The sequence below is a fragment of the Mustela nigripes genome, chromosome 16 (assembly GCF_022355385.1).
Source record: "Mustela nigripes isolate SB6536 chromosome 16, MUSNIG.SB6536, whole genome shotgun sequence".
In the NCBI taxonomy this organism is placed as follows: Eukaryota; Metazoa; Chordata; class Mammalia; order Carnivora; family Mustelidae; genus Mustela; species Mustela nigripes.
The window spans coordinates 54,325,664-54,339,239 of NC_081572.1; the positions used below are offsets into that span (position 1 = coordinate 54,325,664).

General features: G+C 45.9%; 1 protein-coding gene across 3 annotated transcripts in view; it reads right to left on the minus strand.

Moving 5' to 3' along the window:
* Nucleotides 1-488: 488 nt before the first annotated feature.
* Nucleotides 489-13,576, minus strand: part of MAP2K4 (mitogen-activated protein kinase kinase 4) — a 132,312-nt gene continuing 119,224 nt past the window's right edge. For all 3 annotated transcript variants that reach the window (XM_059378487.1, XM_059378488.1, XM_059378486.1), the window contains 3 exons: nucleotides 13,313-13,461; nucleotides 4,329-4,374; nucleotides 489-3,130 (listed from right to left, as the gene is read on the minus strand). In XM_059378487.1, the coding sequence (XP_059234470.1) occupies nucleotides 3,017-3,130; nucleotides 4,329-4,374; nucleotides 13,313-13,461 (309 nt within the window). In that variant the 3' untranslated portion in view covers nucleotides 489-3,016. The remainder of the gene's footprint in view (nucleotides 3,131-4,328; nucleotides 4,375-13,312; nucleotides 13,462-13,576) is intronic.

Genomic DNA, 13,576 nt, shown 5'->3' on the forward strand with positions numbered 1-13,576 from the left:
GCTCAGCTCCAACTGTCTTCCCACCCGTCCACCTCCTGGGTCTGACCTCCACAGGTCTCTGACCCAGAATTCTCCTTCTCCTCCTCCCCACTCTCTCTGGGGCAGTGGGGACTGCAGGCGGAGCTGCCGTCTCGTGCCCAGCCGGCAGCCACAGCACCAGGGGCAGAACGCAGGGCTGGCAAACAGGCAGCCGGCAAGGCAGCCTGGGCTCCTACGGGCTGTGTATCTCCAGCATGTCACAGGTTGAAGAGCAGCACCCGTCTCCTCTAGCCTCGAGAAAGCCAGGGCGGGTTAGGGCAACTGACAAAGGAACAACCTGGAAGAAGAGACCGTATCCCACCTCCTTGGACAGAGGGCAAAGCCGGTGCCTCAGGGATACACCTGTGGTTTCAAGATGAGCAAGCTAAGAACCACAGCAACCGCCCAGAGGGGAGGAGGAAAAGAAGGGAGCCGTAGACGCTTCCAGACGAAGAGAATTTCTCCCAACGTGAAATGCACAGATAATTTAATGGAATTTACTTGATTTTCCCCTCTCAGGGTCTGACTTCAGGAAATCAAATTACAAAGTCATCATCATATCCTAGATTTATTACAACTGACCTGCAGGCAAAAGGATAGAACTATTACATAAACACTTCGATTCCATGTATATATCTTAAATAGAGGAGGGTTCAAACAAGAATACAGGATAAAATATTCCCAAGCTCCAAGAAGCAGGTATGTTACTGAGTTCCATTTGTACAGACAAATAAGGCAATATCCCTGCACATTAGCTTTTTGATAATTTTTATACATTTTTCTATGGTACAAGAGAAAAATAACCAGAGCTCACAATGTACAGTTCTTACACTATTTTCACAGTTTGTGAACACTATACACCCTTTTGTTTTAATAAAGATACATTGTAATAAACTCCTTGCCCTTAAGTTTATAGTTTATAATAATCTATGATTAATACACTAAAATTGCCTTTTGATGTGGTCATCCACACAAGAGAACGGTCAGATGAAGCTCCTGGACAGTCAGAATTGCTTTTATCCCCACGTGTCCGATGGCAAAGTGACCCTACGCAGAGCCAGGCGGGAAGTGGACAGCAGAGCAACAGATTTCCTCTTGAGTCCCCGGGAGCAACGGCGGACGATGGCTTGGTGTGGTTGAAGGAAGACGCGCAGCAACGCTTCCTGTCAGGACACTGGGGGGTCGAAGGTTTAGGAGGCTGGGGTTGGGGAAACTAGGGAAGTGGACCGAAGCGATAATTCATTTCTGAAACCTGGAGATTTACGGGGATGTCACGTGACACAGCACCGTCCTCCCTCGACTGTTTTACAGCCTTTGGACGATGGCCCTGGGAGGGGGCTCCCCCCCGGAACCACCGGCCACACCTGCTTCCGACGACACCACTGCTCTCGGCCGCGGCTGCCCTCTCCCGTGTGCTTGAACTGCTCACGGAGCCGCTTCACTGCCACACAGAGCCGCACGCTCGGGACCAGCGAGGCCACTGACACCAGAGGGGCCACCCCGCTAATGAGTGGTGATGGAGCGGAACATCAGGGGGCAGACCTCAGTGGCCTCACAACTACTCTGGGGCGGTTTGGGGGTTTGGGTTGGTTTGGTTTTTTCAATAGAATTCCAATTCCAAAAAATAACAGTAATCTGCCAGAGACTCTCGCCGGCGATGAGCTTCTGTAAGGGACCCTCGTCTGGTCCGACGTGTCTCCGGAAGACGCTTCTTCACCACCCGCCACATCAGCGAGGCCCTATGTTTTTCTCAGCCTTTTAAATGTTACAGCGTGGGAGGGACTGGGCGCTAAACATCCCTGGAAATTAAAAAGGTTTTTACTATAGGATGGGGAAAAAAAGGCAAAATATTGGATTAAGCAAAAGTCACAGAGCGGCAACAGACCAGACGGGAAGGGAGGGGGATTCTGAAACCGAAGATCTGGGCCAGTGAGAGCAAAAGGTTGAGGTTTGGTCTTGTGCTGCCCTACAAGCACTCTCTACATTATCAGTCAAGGCACATCGCTTCTAGCTGCTTCTCCCTGTGCGTGAGCTGTGACAGCTGAAGTCTCAGGCGCGGGACCGAGGGGAACCCAGAGCTGCTACAAGTCGTTCTGGGTCAGATGCTCGGCATGGAAACATCTGTACTCTTTGCCCTCAGTACGTTTTTCTTGTTTCAGTCCGGGTGGTTTGTGGCAGATGGAACATCAAGTTGGCAGCACACCGAATTTGAGAATGAAGATTCTTAGGATCAGCACCTTCTCTGACAAAGTGGCAGACTCCTGAGTCTTCCCGACGAAGAGCAGAAGGACCGGTAAAGGAGAAAAGAACACATTCTGTCCCGTCTCAATATTTCCGTGTCCACCTCTTTGAACGCAACGTGGTTTTTGGTAAAGATAAATTCATTCTAATTTAACGTGATATTTCAAACAGGAAATTTGGCTGAGCACATCGATCCCCGAACACCGACTGTGACGGTAAAGCAACAGAATATCAAATCAGTAAATCTATTGCACTTGGTGAAGAAAGTAAATCCCTCCCTTGTCTCCCAGCTCCGGAAGGCCGTGGGTCTCGTGGGCTGCACCAGCTCTCCTCACTCAAGCCCGAGTCTCTGTTCAGACATCGTACGTCCATCACTGCATTCTTCCGGCATCTGGAAGTCCGACAAAACACCACTCCAGTAGCTGCGTCTTCAGTTTTGAGTCTAGAAGTGAATTTAAGAGGTGATCTAATCACACTCAGCAAATTGATCGTACTGACTTCCACATTTCATGAGTAAATTCATCACAAAAGAACAGGACGCGGTCTCTCTGACCAGCACTAACACTGTGATCAATCAGGTATCACGGGGATGCGTGTTCTAGGTGACGGGAGTATACAGACAGGATGGAAACGAACACCAATCTTATTGCACATGGTGTCTGGGCGAGCAGTAAAAACACTGTGATACGGGATGAAAATTCTTTACGTCTTGCTTCCTCTCAGCCCTTTTTTTCTCAAATCTGACGCAGCAGCGAGATCAGTCGACGTACATAGGAGAGCTGGGAGTCGCTGGCATCTGATCCAGGATCTTACAAACATAGCAGGCGACCTCGACGGTACGTTCTTCATACATCAAAATAAAGGGATGTTTCTGCAAGAGAATTGGACAGAGAAAAGGAAAAACATCAAAGTCTGTGTCAGAACCCACACTGAGCTGCTCCCAACTGCGCCATAGCACAGAACCGGGGGCTCCCAACACGTGTGGTTGCACAGTTTCGTGGCACTGGCACAGAGAGGCGAGTGCTTCATGGAGACGTGGGGCCGGGTGCGGGCAAGCCTGATCTGGAAGGGCCACCTGGTCAGTGAAGTTGGGAAGCTAATCTCTGCCACGGGGCCTATCTGTCGAGGCAGAGAGCAGAGTGGGGCCTCTGCCGCCATCTGAGAGCCAAGAAGAGCTGCACGGATTCTGTCGCCAATCCTCTTGGGACATGGGACACAGACCTCAACCTCTCCTCCCATCTGCCCACGTGCAGCAGAAGGATCTTAGAGAAAAGACTCGGCCAGGGCCTCAGATGCATCCCAGGATCGCATTCTAGGGGCTTCTGCCCTGTCCCCTGCAAAGCCCCTTGCCCCAATTCTGAGTCACTAAAGCCCCCCCTCACATGCCCTCTCTGTCAGTACTCTTCATTCATTGCTTCTCTGAGCTTGCGGACTGCGTATCTCTACAGTCCTTGCTAGTGCTGACCACAGGCTGGACCTAACATCCGGGACAGCTAGACACTCAGGTCTTTCCTTCAAAGATCCCCAGGTCATTAGATCAATATTTTCTTCACTGCCGAGACTGATGCCACATCCAGGATGGCTTAGGACACCCATGTCCTGAGGAAGGGTAGACTGTCAAAGAGAAGGGAATTTGCTATGTGACGTAAATTTGCAGGAGAGCATTTCATGATGGCAGAAGCACAAGAAAGTCTTATGGGTGTGTTACCCATACCTAGACCATGTGGTGGAAGGTGGCTCCTTTCCTTTAAAGTGAGTGTTACAATTCTTCAGGGTAATTTTTATGACCCGTCAAGGTCAAAATTTTCTGAAAATTTCCATGAGAATCCAGATAGTAAATTGGTAGGAAAATTATAGCTTTCAATTTGCTCCTTCCAAATATCTATTTCAAACATTTTTTTTAATTACTCATTAGGTCAAGCTGTTTGTCTAGGATGGAGAGGACCATTACTTGCTTAGCAAACCGGCATGCTAACAGAATTCACAGTGAGGAAATATCTAAAATTCCCAAAAGTAAAAACAAAACATAGAATATAAAACAAACAAAATTCCCAAAGTCTCATACTCACCAGAAGTTCTTTATACTTTGGCCTTTTGGATTCATCCTTTGTAAGGCTAAAATAACACAAAAAGAACATTAATAAAATGGAGACACAGTTACCCAAGTATTTTTCTTTTCACAAATGAAATATGACAAAGAATCAAGCAATTTTTTCCTTCAGATATAAGAGTAACAACAAGGACAACCCACCCAACATAAAAAAAACAAACAAACAAGAAATTAGACAAGGTATAGCCTAAGGATTTATCCCGAGGATATTCGGTGTAGAAGCATTAGTGAAAAACCGGAAACAAGGTTAACTACTGAAAATCGGATAAATTATGGCACAGCTGCATGGCAGAGTACTGCGCAGTTAACTATATGAATGTGTACATATAAAATGTGCGTGTGTGCATGTGTGCACGTGCTTTCTAAATATATACACGAGTATTTACAGACACAACCAAAGAGAAACTAGTGTCTGGGAACTAAACTATATATAAATTTTATCAATTTATCCTCAGATTTTAAAAATTTTTGCATTCTGTATCTCAATCCGTGTTCTCTGGTCCAAAAGTTGACAGCATCACTACCTCACTAAGGACCACACTGCTATGTTGAACCCCTGCCCTGGTGATATCCTCCCCTTGAATCCTACCTTGTCTAATTTAACGTGACCAGAAGCATCTTCATGTAGTTTCTATTTTCCAGATTTGTCCTGGACCATATCTTAGCCACCGCTCTCCTCCAACCTATTATATTCAACTTTTTTAACTATCAAAAGGTAACCAGGGGCACCTGGGTGGCTCAGTCTGTTAAGTGTCCAGCTCTTTGGTTTTGGTTCAGGCCACGATCTCAGGGTCGTGAGATCAAGCCCTGTCTCAGGCTCTGCGCTCAGTGGAGTCTGCTTCTCTCTCCACCCCTCGCCCCCACTTGTTCTTTCTCTCAAATAAAGAAATCTTTTTTTGAAAAGTTACCACTGGCAACACAGTTCCCCAATTTCTACAGCCAGTGCTGTGTTCTACACCCACACCTTCTGCGCGGCACAGCCTGTAGCTACACAGAGTTCCTGAATGCACAGCCACCAGCCTCTCAGGGTGACCTTGGTGGCACACAGTCATCCGAGCCACCTGGGGCAGCCTAAGCTAGAGACCACTCCACAGAGGGGTGGAGAAATGCAGCTCCTCACCCACGTCACGCCAAGCTTGGGGGCCCACCCAGCGGCACGGCTTGCTCCAGGGTCCTTGAAGGCCCCGGCTGAGAACACGCTACAGCCCAACTTGGCCCCGCGAGCTGCTGGTCGCAAGGTCTCTTCCACCCCACCAGCTTCCCGCACACTGTCCTCTGCTTCCAGGCGACCAACTGCAACCCCTTCTGCTGGGTTCATAGCCTTTCTTGGCCAAGTCTATCTTTTCTAACAATCTATGAATGCTAAACTCTTCGTCTTTTCTAAAAAGACATTATTCCCCCCCCCCAAAAAAAAATTCTGTATTTCCTCCATGTTGTGAATGATAACTGAATGCCTGAGTATAAAACTAAAACTGTAGGACAAGGCTAACAATTCTGTTTCCTCTATACCCCAGAACTAGGACTCGTTTTCTGGCAAATACTGTTGCTAATAACGAGCTGGTGGCTGTCTAATTAATTAATCCCTCACAGACATTCTATCCTCCTGCTAACTTACACCTTATCATTGTTCTGTACTCCTACTTCAATGCATTAGGTATAAATTCACCTTGGTCTATCCTACATGGTAGAGACTTTAATTTCAGTCCGAGAACACATCCTAGATCACTTCTCAAATGCTTTTCACGATTGTCTCCAATATTCCGTCTCCACTTCCAGAATTATCTTGTCATTTTCACTACACACTTGCGAGAAGTTCCCACTCTAGTCTCCCTGGTGCTTGACTGCTCTTTGCTACAGTGTCATTTGTGTCATGCCGGGAAACCCCTCAGCCCTATTCTGCCAAGTTCCCAATTCCATCCTCAATGGTTTCCAGTCTAGAGTACATCAAATCTGCTTTCCTTTGTAACAATAGCTGTGTTTTTTCATTTCTAAAATTTAATGAGTTTTCATATCCAACTCTTCCTTTCATCGCTGTTTTTCTCCTTCCTCGGTTTTAGCAGAACCCACGCCTTCATTTCCTTGGACACCCTAAATACACTGATTTTACCTTGAACTGGATTTTAGACTATTCCACAGACTCAGCTTGCTTTACCATAAACTCGTGTTCTATTAGTTGCTTTTCTTAGCATTAGACTCTATGTATTTTGGAAATGTGGTTTGCAGGGTGTGCACGCTTCTCCACACCTCTGCTCAGCAAGTCTCCAAGCACCTAAGTACTATGAACAGCAGCTAGAGAGACAGACAGCGGTTTCACACATCTGGGGCCACCAGCCTAGAACATGGTGCCACCATGGGTCTGTGCAGTCCCACACAGACCCAGCACCCTGGCTGTCTACGACCCTGCCACTACGTAGCCTGTAACTGTGGCCCAGGCAGTGACTGATACAAGCATGTCTTTCACTCCCCAGATCCTGACTTCTAAGCAAACCCTGCTCCTGCAGACCCCGGTCCACAAAAGGGCACTTGTCCACCTCTGATCCCACAGGAAGTAATGCCCCAGCTGCCACTGCTCGCTTCTAGACCTGGGGAGAGCACGGCCACAGCTGCAGATTTCAGAGCATTTTACACACGCTTCCGTCCAGCTGCCACCCGCACTGATATTTACTTTGTAAAGCTGCCACGACTTTTTGGTTTCCGATTTTTCCATGTCATTTACTGGAGCAAAAAGCTGTGCCAATGTAGACACTCATGACGCCATGTGAGCAGAAACATTTAACCCAATTTTTATTAACACTATCTTCTGTTTCAGAATTCCTGCTGCCACCAGTAATCACAGTAACCCCAATTAGTTAAGCCCCAGGGATCCAGTAAGGGAGCCGGCTGTCAAATTCATCCCAATGAAATAAAATGTGAACATGTATTTCCTCAGCCACATCGTGGGTGCTCTGGCCACCAGACTGGATGGGGCGGACTGTGAAACATTTCCATCATCTCCAAAAGTTCTGCTGGCAGCTTCAGACCCACTTTTCAGTTTACCGATCTCTCTTCAGTTACACCTCATCTGCCGCTTAATCCAGCTACCGAGTTTTACTTTATGATATTTATTTCTGGACATTCAGTTTGCTGCTTTGTAAATTTCTGTTTATCGCTTATATGTCCAAGCGTCTTCTCCATTTTTCTTTACATTTATGAAAAACTTTCTCCTGTTTCTCATTATTCTCATATCTGAAGTCCTTAGAGGCATCCTGCTATCAGTCGTTTCTACTAATTCTCATATCTTGTATGAGTGCTGGAATTTCTCCTGAACAACTCATCCTGCATTTGACTTATCTTTGGGAATTCTTGGGTCCCAGCTTGAAGGATCTGTCCTGCTTCTGCCAAATAACTGAGTCTTTCCAATCAGCAACCTCTTAACAATCTTTACCTCTCCTAATTTATTTTTTTTAAGTCACTTTTTTTTCTTATCAAAGTATTGTTGACCACAACGGTACACTGGTTTCAGGTACACAACAGAGTGATTCGACAAGTCTGTGCATTACACTGTTGCTCCCACATGTCACCATACAACGCTACAATATCACAGTCTATGGTCCCTGTGCTGCATCTTTCATGTCCATGATTCATTCCTTCTGCAGCTAGAAGCCTGGACGTCCCACTCCCCTCCACACATATGACCTCTCTCCAACCTCGCTCCCCTCTGGCAACCATCAATTCTCAGTATTTATGGGTCTCTTCCTGGTTTTTGTTTATTCATTTGTTTTTGATTTTTAGATTCCACATCTAAGTGGAATCATGACATTTGTCTTTCTCTGCCTTATTTCATTTAGCATAATATCCTCTAGGTCCATCCATGTTGTAACAAATGGCAAGATTTCCTTCTTTCTATGGCCAAGTAATATTCCTGCATGCACACACCCCACATCTTTATGCATTCATTTACAATGGACACAGATTGCTTCCATATCTTGGCTACTGTAAGTAATGTTGCAATAAACACACAGGTGCATATATATTTTTGAATTAGTGTTTTCATTTTCTTTGGCTAAGTACCCATTAGTAGAACTACTGGATTGTATGGCATTTCTATGTTTAATTTTTTGAGGAACTTCTGTACTGTTTTCTAATTCACATTCTCACCAACAGTGTGCATGGAGGATTCTTTTTTATCTACATCCTTACCCATACTTGTTATTTCTGACCTTTTTAATTCTAGCCATTCTGACAGGTAGGAGGTGCGATCTCGTTGTTTCGATTTGCGTTTCTCTGATGATGAGAGATGGTGAGCATCTCTTCATGGACTTCTTAGCCATCTGGATGTCTTCTCTGGGAAAATGCCTATGCAGGTCCTCTGTCCACTTTTTAACTGAATTATCTGAGGTTTTGTGGTGTTGAGTTGAGTTCTTTATATATTTGGACATTAACCCCTCATCAATGTCTTACCTCCCGTAGTTTCTGATTTCACTTAGTTTTAGAACTCTGTGGACTCCTTGGTTTTGTACCAACTCTGATACATATAAAAAGACACCATGAAATATTTATCTAGTATTTGAGTAGATTCAGTGTAATTACTGTCCAAGATCGAATCCACTCCAATAATCTGCAGTCCACACTCATCATTCCACAGCTGTTTCTTCGCTCTTTGGGTATGGCTCTGATTTTGTGTCTTTTTTAGCTGGTATGTACATTTATGGGTGCCTGTTTTAAACGGAAGCTTGCCAAGTTTTCTTTATCTCTGAAATGCATAAGACAACAGCAGTATCTTACAACATCCCTAGACAGGTTTTTTTTTTCTTTTTTCCTTCCCTATTCGCTAATTTAGTCTTGTACTTTCATTTAAGGACTCAAGTTTTTCTTCAAATCAAGATAATTTTCATTTTAATTCTCTACTATCAGTTTAGTGGAATCTCCTGGATTTTTTTCTCCAGGTCTCTCATTCATCTTTTTATCCTTTCCTCTGCAAGATTAACTCAAGGCTGTTCCCTGTGTCCCCCATCCAAGTACTAACCAGGCCCGACCCTGCTTAGCTTCCGAGATCAGACGAGATCGGGCGCGTTCAGGGTGGTATGGCCGTAGACAAGGCTGTTCCCTGTGTAAGGGATTCAGTCAACCCTGCAACACCCGCTAAGCTATGTACCATCACTGCCTCCCCTTCAATTCAGAAACCATGTCTGCTACTTGGAAACTTCTTCTGAATTCAAATTAGTCCATTTTCCCCAGCTTTTCTGCTGACATTTTTAGTGGCAAATTTTATAAGGGGATATTTGTTCAAATTTTCCAAACTGATACAATTCTCATCTTCCTTTCTCTTTCTCCATGCCCCACAGGCACCAATGCTGACTGAACATGAGGAACTGACCCTGGTCACAGACCCTGGTGACTGTGAGAAGGAGTAGAGGGCCATCCCAAGGGCACCATCACCTGGTCAACGGATCTGCCTCCTGGATCTGTGCCCACAGATTCCACCACACTCCCCAGCCTCTAACCAACACAAGTGTCCTCACTGGGAGTCACTGCAGACTCCCAGTACAAGACTGGGACAAGACCCCAGACTGGGCCAAGTACGAGGCAGGAGTGAATACTGCCAGAGAGTCCTGGCCATGTCTGAGATTAACTGCAGAAAACACTCCCTCAAGACATTTTTAGATCAAGATCTGCTTCCTACTGGCCTGGCCCCTAGGTTGCCTGCTCTCCTGGGTCCTCTGTGGCACGCTGAGACATTCCAGTGCAGGTCTGATATCCTGCCTGTGCTGTTTTCCCTCTGCATGCAGCAAACTAGACCAGTCAGCCCATCTCTGAATTCAGCCTCATCTTCCCAATTTCACAAGAACTCCTCATAGAACTTTTGCCCTTTTTCAGAACAAGTAAAGACTTAAAAATTCTATTAACATTTTAAATAGGGAGGCAAAGCAGGGAGGAAGGTAAGCTGGGCACTAGTATTATCACTTTGGTCCTGAAGCCCTCATCTCCCTTTTATTCCTTAAGGAAACTTCTAACTGAAGCATATGTTCAGCAAAGCAACACACCCTAAATGCAGAACAAAAATAAGAGGAACAATATTCTGACTCTATTACCTTTTATTCCTTCTTGTCTTCTTAAATTTCATACAAATGAAACCACAGATACTGTTTTATGTCTTCCTTCTTTCATGCAATGCCGTTTGCCCTCATTGCCAAGGGTAGCAATGGCCCATCTTTGTGCTGTGTAGTGTCGTGTGAACAATGCTAGAACTTCCTGTCGACCCTACTGCTGATAGAGATGCTTCTTTTCAGCTAGAGGTGATCATGAACGTGTGGTTCTGGACATCTCACACATGTCTTCTGGCGTGCCTCTGTCTGGACCTTCGTGGGGCACATACTTGGGACCTGAACTGCTGGAGCATAATGTATGCACTGGCTGTATTCCACCAGCTCTAGGAGATCCTGCCACGGCTTCTCAAAGAGACTGCGCCAACTTACAGGCCTGCAAGTGCTGGATGGGACTTCCAGTTGCTTCAGATGCCCTGGTACCATCAGTCTTTTAACTGCGGTCATTTCTGGTGATCTTAACGGTGTTTCATTGTAGTTTCGACTTGCGTTCCCCTGATGTGTAATAATGCCGAATGAACACCCTTTCCTAAGTTTACTGAGCACCTGAATGCCATCTTTTTAAGCACCTTTTCAAGTATTTGGCCATTTCTGGTTGTCACTTTCATATTTACAAGTGTTTTATACTCTACATATTCTGAATGAAAATCCTTTTTCCAATATCTATGGCAAGGACACCGCATGGTTGGCATTTCATTCAGTGGTGTCTTCTAATCAAGAGACATTCTTAGATGTTAACAAAATCTCTTCTTTTATGCTTAGGTGCATTCTGTGTGCTGTTGAAGAAATTTAATCTACCCAAAGGCTACAAGAATATGTTCCTGTATCTTCCATTACAAGTTTAACTTACACAACTGAAGAAATTCAGTTTGGCCAAAAAACTGCTCAAGGGGAGGACTGAGAAATGTGGCTAGAGCAATAAACCAGGTCCAGATCATAACAGGTTTGGAAAGCTAGGTTAATTTAGCCTTTTTTTTTTTTTTTTTTTTTTTAAGGGCCATGGGCATCCTCTGGACCAGGGCTCCCCAGGCCTTTTTTCACCATTGCCCTTTCCTTCCTATGCAATTTAAACACCGTGTATCTGTTTATATGCTATAGCAGGCCTGCAGAGGGCTGCAAACCATTATGTTAATCCAAAAGTTCCTGCCTCTCTGGAACAAATTTTTGACCCCTTTGGGGTGATGATATCACTCTGTTAAAAATGCATGCTCTAGACAGTCTTAAACAAAAAGGAACATAATCAGACGTGCATCATAAAAAATACAACTCTGACAAAAAGAAGAGTGGTCTGGAACAATGGGATACTGGAATATGAGGAAAGCCAGTAGAAACTGAATGATCCAGGTCAGAGAGGGCAGAAAACACCCCAGGACAGTGGAAGGGAGGATGGACACATGCAAAGAACTGACAGGAGCAGGTCCTAAAAACAAATGTACTTCCGACTACAGCCCAGGATGATCTGGGATGAGCGGAAACCACGGACCTACTCAGGTTGATGTCTATAACCGTTATCTGTAGGGGAGCATGGTACCAAGGGAAACGGAAATAAAAAATACACAAGTACTACACAGAGATACAACAAAAACAGTAGAGAGATCAACGGATCAAGAAGAAATCAACTGCGGTGAGAGGTTCACAGATGATCGTTTTGGAAATTCTACTCCACGACTCACAGATTACTTCAACTAAATTATTTTATCAGAAGGGAATATATAAAACGATCACGTGTGATTCTGCAAACTGCATATTTGTGTGCAAACTGGTAAAAGTGAATTGTTTTTGAAAAGGAAGAACAGCCAACTTGAGTCATCCTAACAGCATTCTACCTATAAAATTTTGAGGTATTCCTCTCCCCCGGAAAACCAATGCAAAGGTAGGCTTGAATTACAGAAGATGAAATAGTTTCTAATCGTATTTTCTACTTATTCGAATCTTTTCTAATTATTTGAAAACACGGCAATGCTAGACCATGAAATGGAAGTCTTAAAAGGACCAGAGAGAGGAGTGAGAAACAGCAGTCCTAGCAAGAAAAAAATTCTGAGAAAAAGAAGTGTTTTCAAGAATGCTTTTTGCTCATAAACACATCTTATTTTTAAGTCATGTTGGATAAATTATCGAAAATATTGAAACGATAAAGCAGATTTCATATAAAACACAGACTGAGGCGGTACAAAGCACGACTGTATTCCTGCCTCTCTGCACAGTTAGTCCAGCGTTCTCCACACACGGCCGTGCACGTGCGCGCACTTGTGACAAGGCAGACGAACTACGCTAGGCCCGGCACACACCGCCCTTAGAATAAGGTTGCAGAGAGCCGGCACGTGGCCCACCAGCGGAGGGCGGGGCCTGGCTCTACCGCACGCCCACGTGTTACATGCTGCGTCAGCGCTGCGTCACTACTGCGTCACTGCTACGTCAGCGTAGACAGCTGCCCCGCACTCACGGTCTGACTTGGCGGGGTCCTGACTTGGGAAAAGCTTCCAGGTGATTCCTGTATAGCTTCCCCGTTAGAACCACGTCGGACGGAGACGACCCGTGTCGCCTGGTGGCATTTCTGGCACAAGGCCTTAGACGTCCACAGGCAGCAGCCTCTCCGCCTGCAGCATCTGCTTCTACTCAGCACCGGGTCCTCAGTACTCAGCACCTCAGTACCTCAGTACCTCATACCGAAGTACTCAGTACCCAGTCACGGCGCAAGATCGATAATCTCCGGCCGGCGGGAGCCTTCCGTGAGACCGTGGGACCCGAGCCCCTGCCCGGAAGCAGAGCGACAGCCGGCAGCGCACCTTCCCCGTGGGGGGACTGCGCCGCAAGAGGAGCAAGCCCCGCGGCCCTCTCCACAGCACCTCCGGGCACTCACCACAAGTTGACGAAGTTGATGAAGCTCGGGGAGAACTCGCGTTCTTCGGAGTTGCTCAGCTGCGGAGGGTCCCCTTTCACGACTTGCGTGAGCTGATCGAACACACTGTTCCACTTCGGGTAAGGAAACCGGCCTGTGGCTAACTCGTACTGCAGAGAACAGGGGAGAGAGCACGCTGCGCGTTATCACTGCTCCTCACCAACACCACGTGGAATATCTGAACTCCAAGCAAAACTCTTGGGAAGTCTTGAATCCAACCCAGAT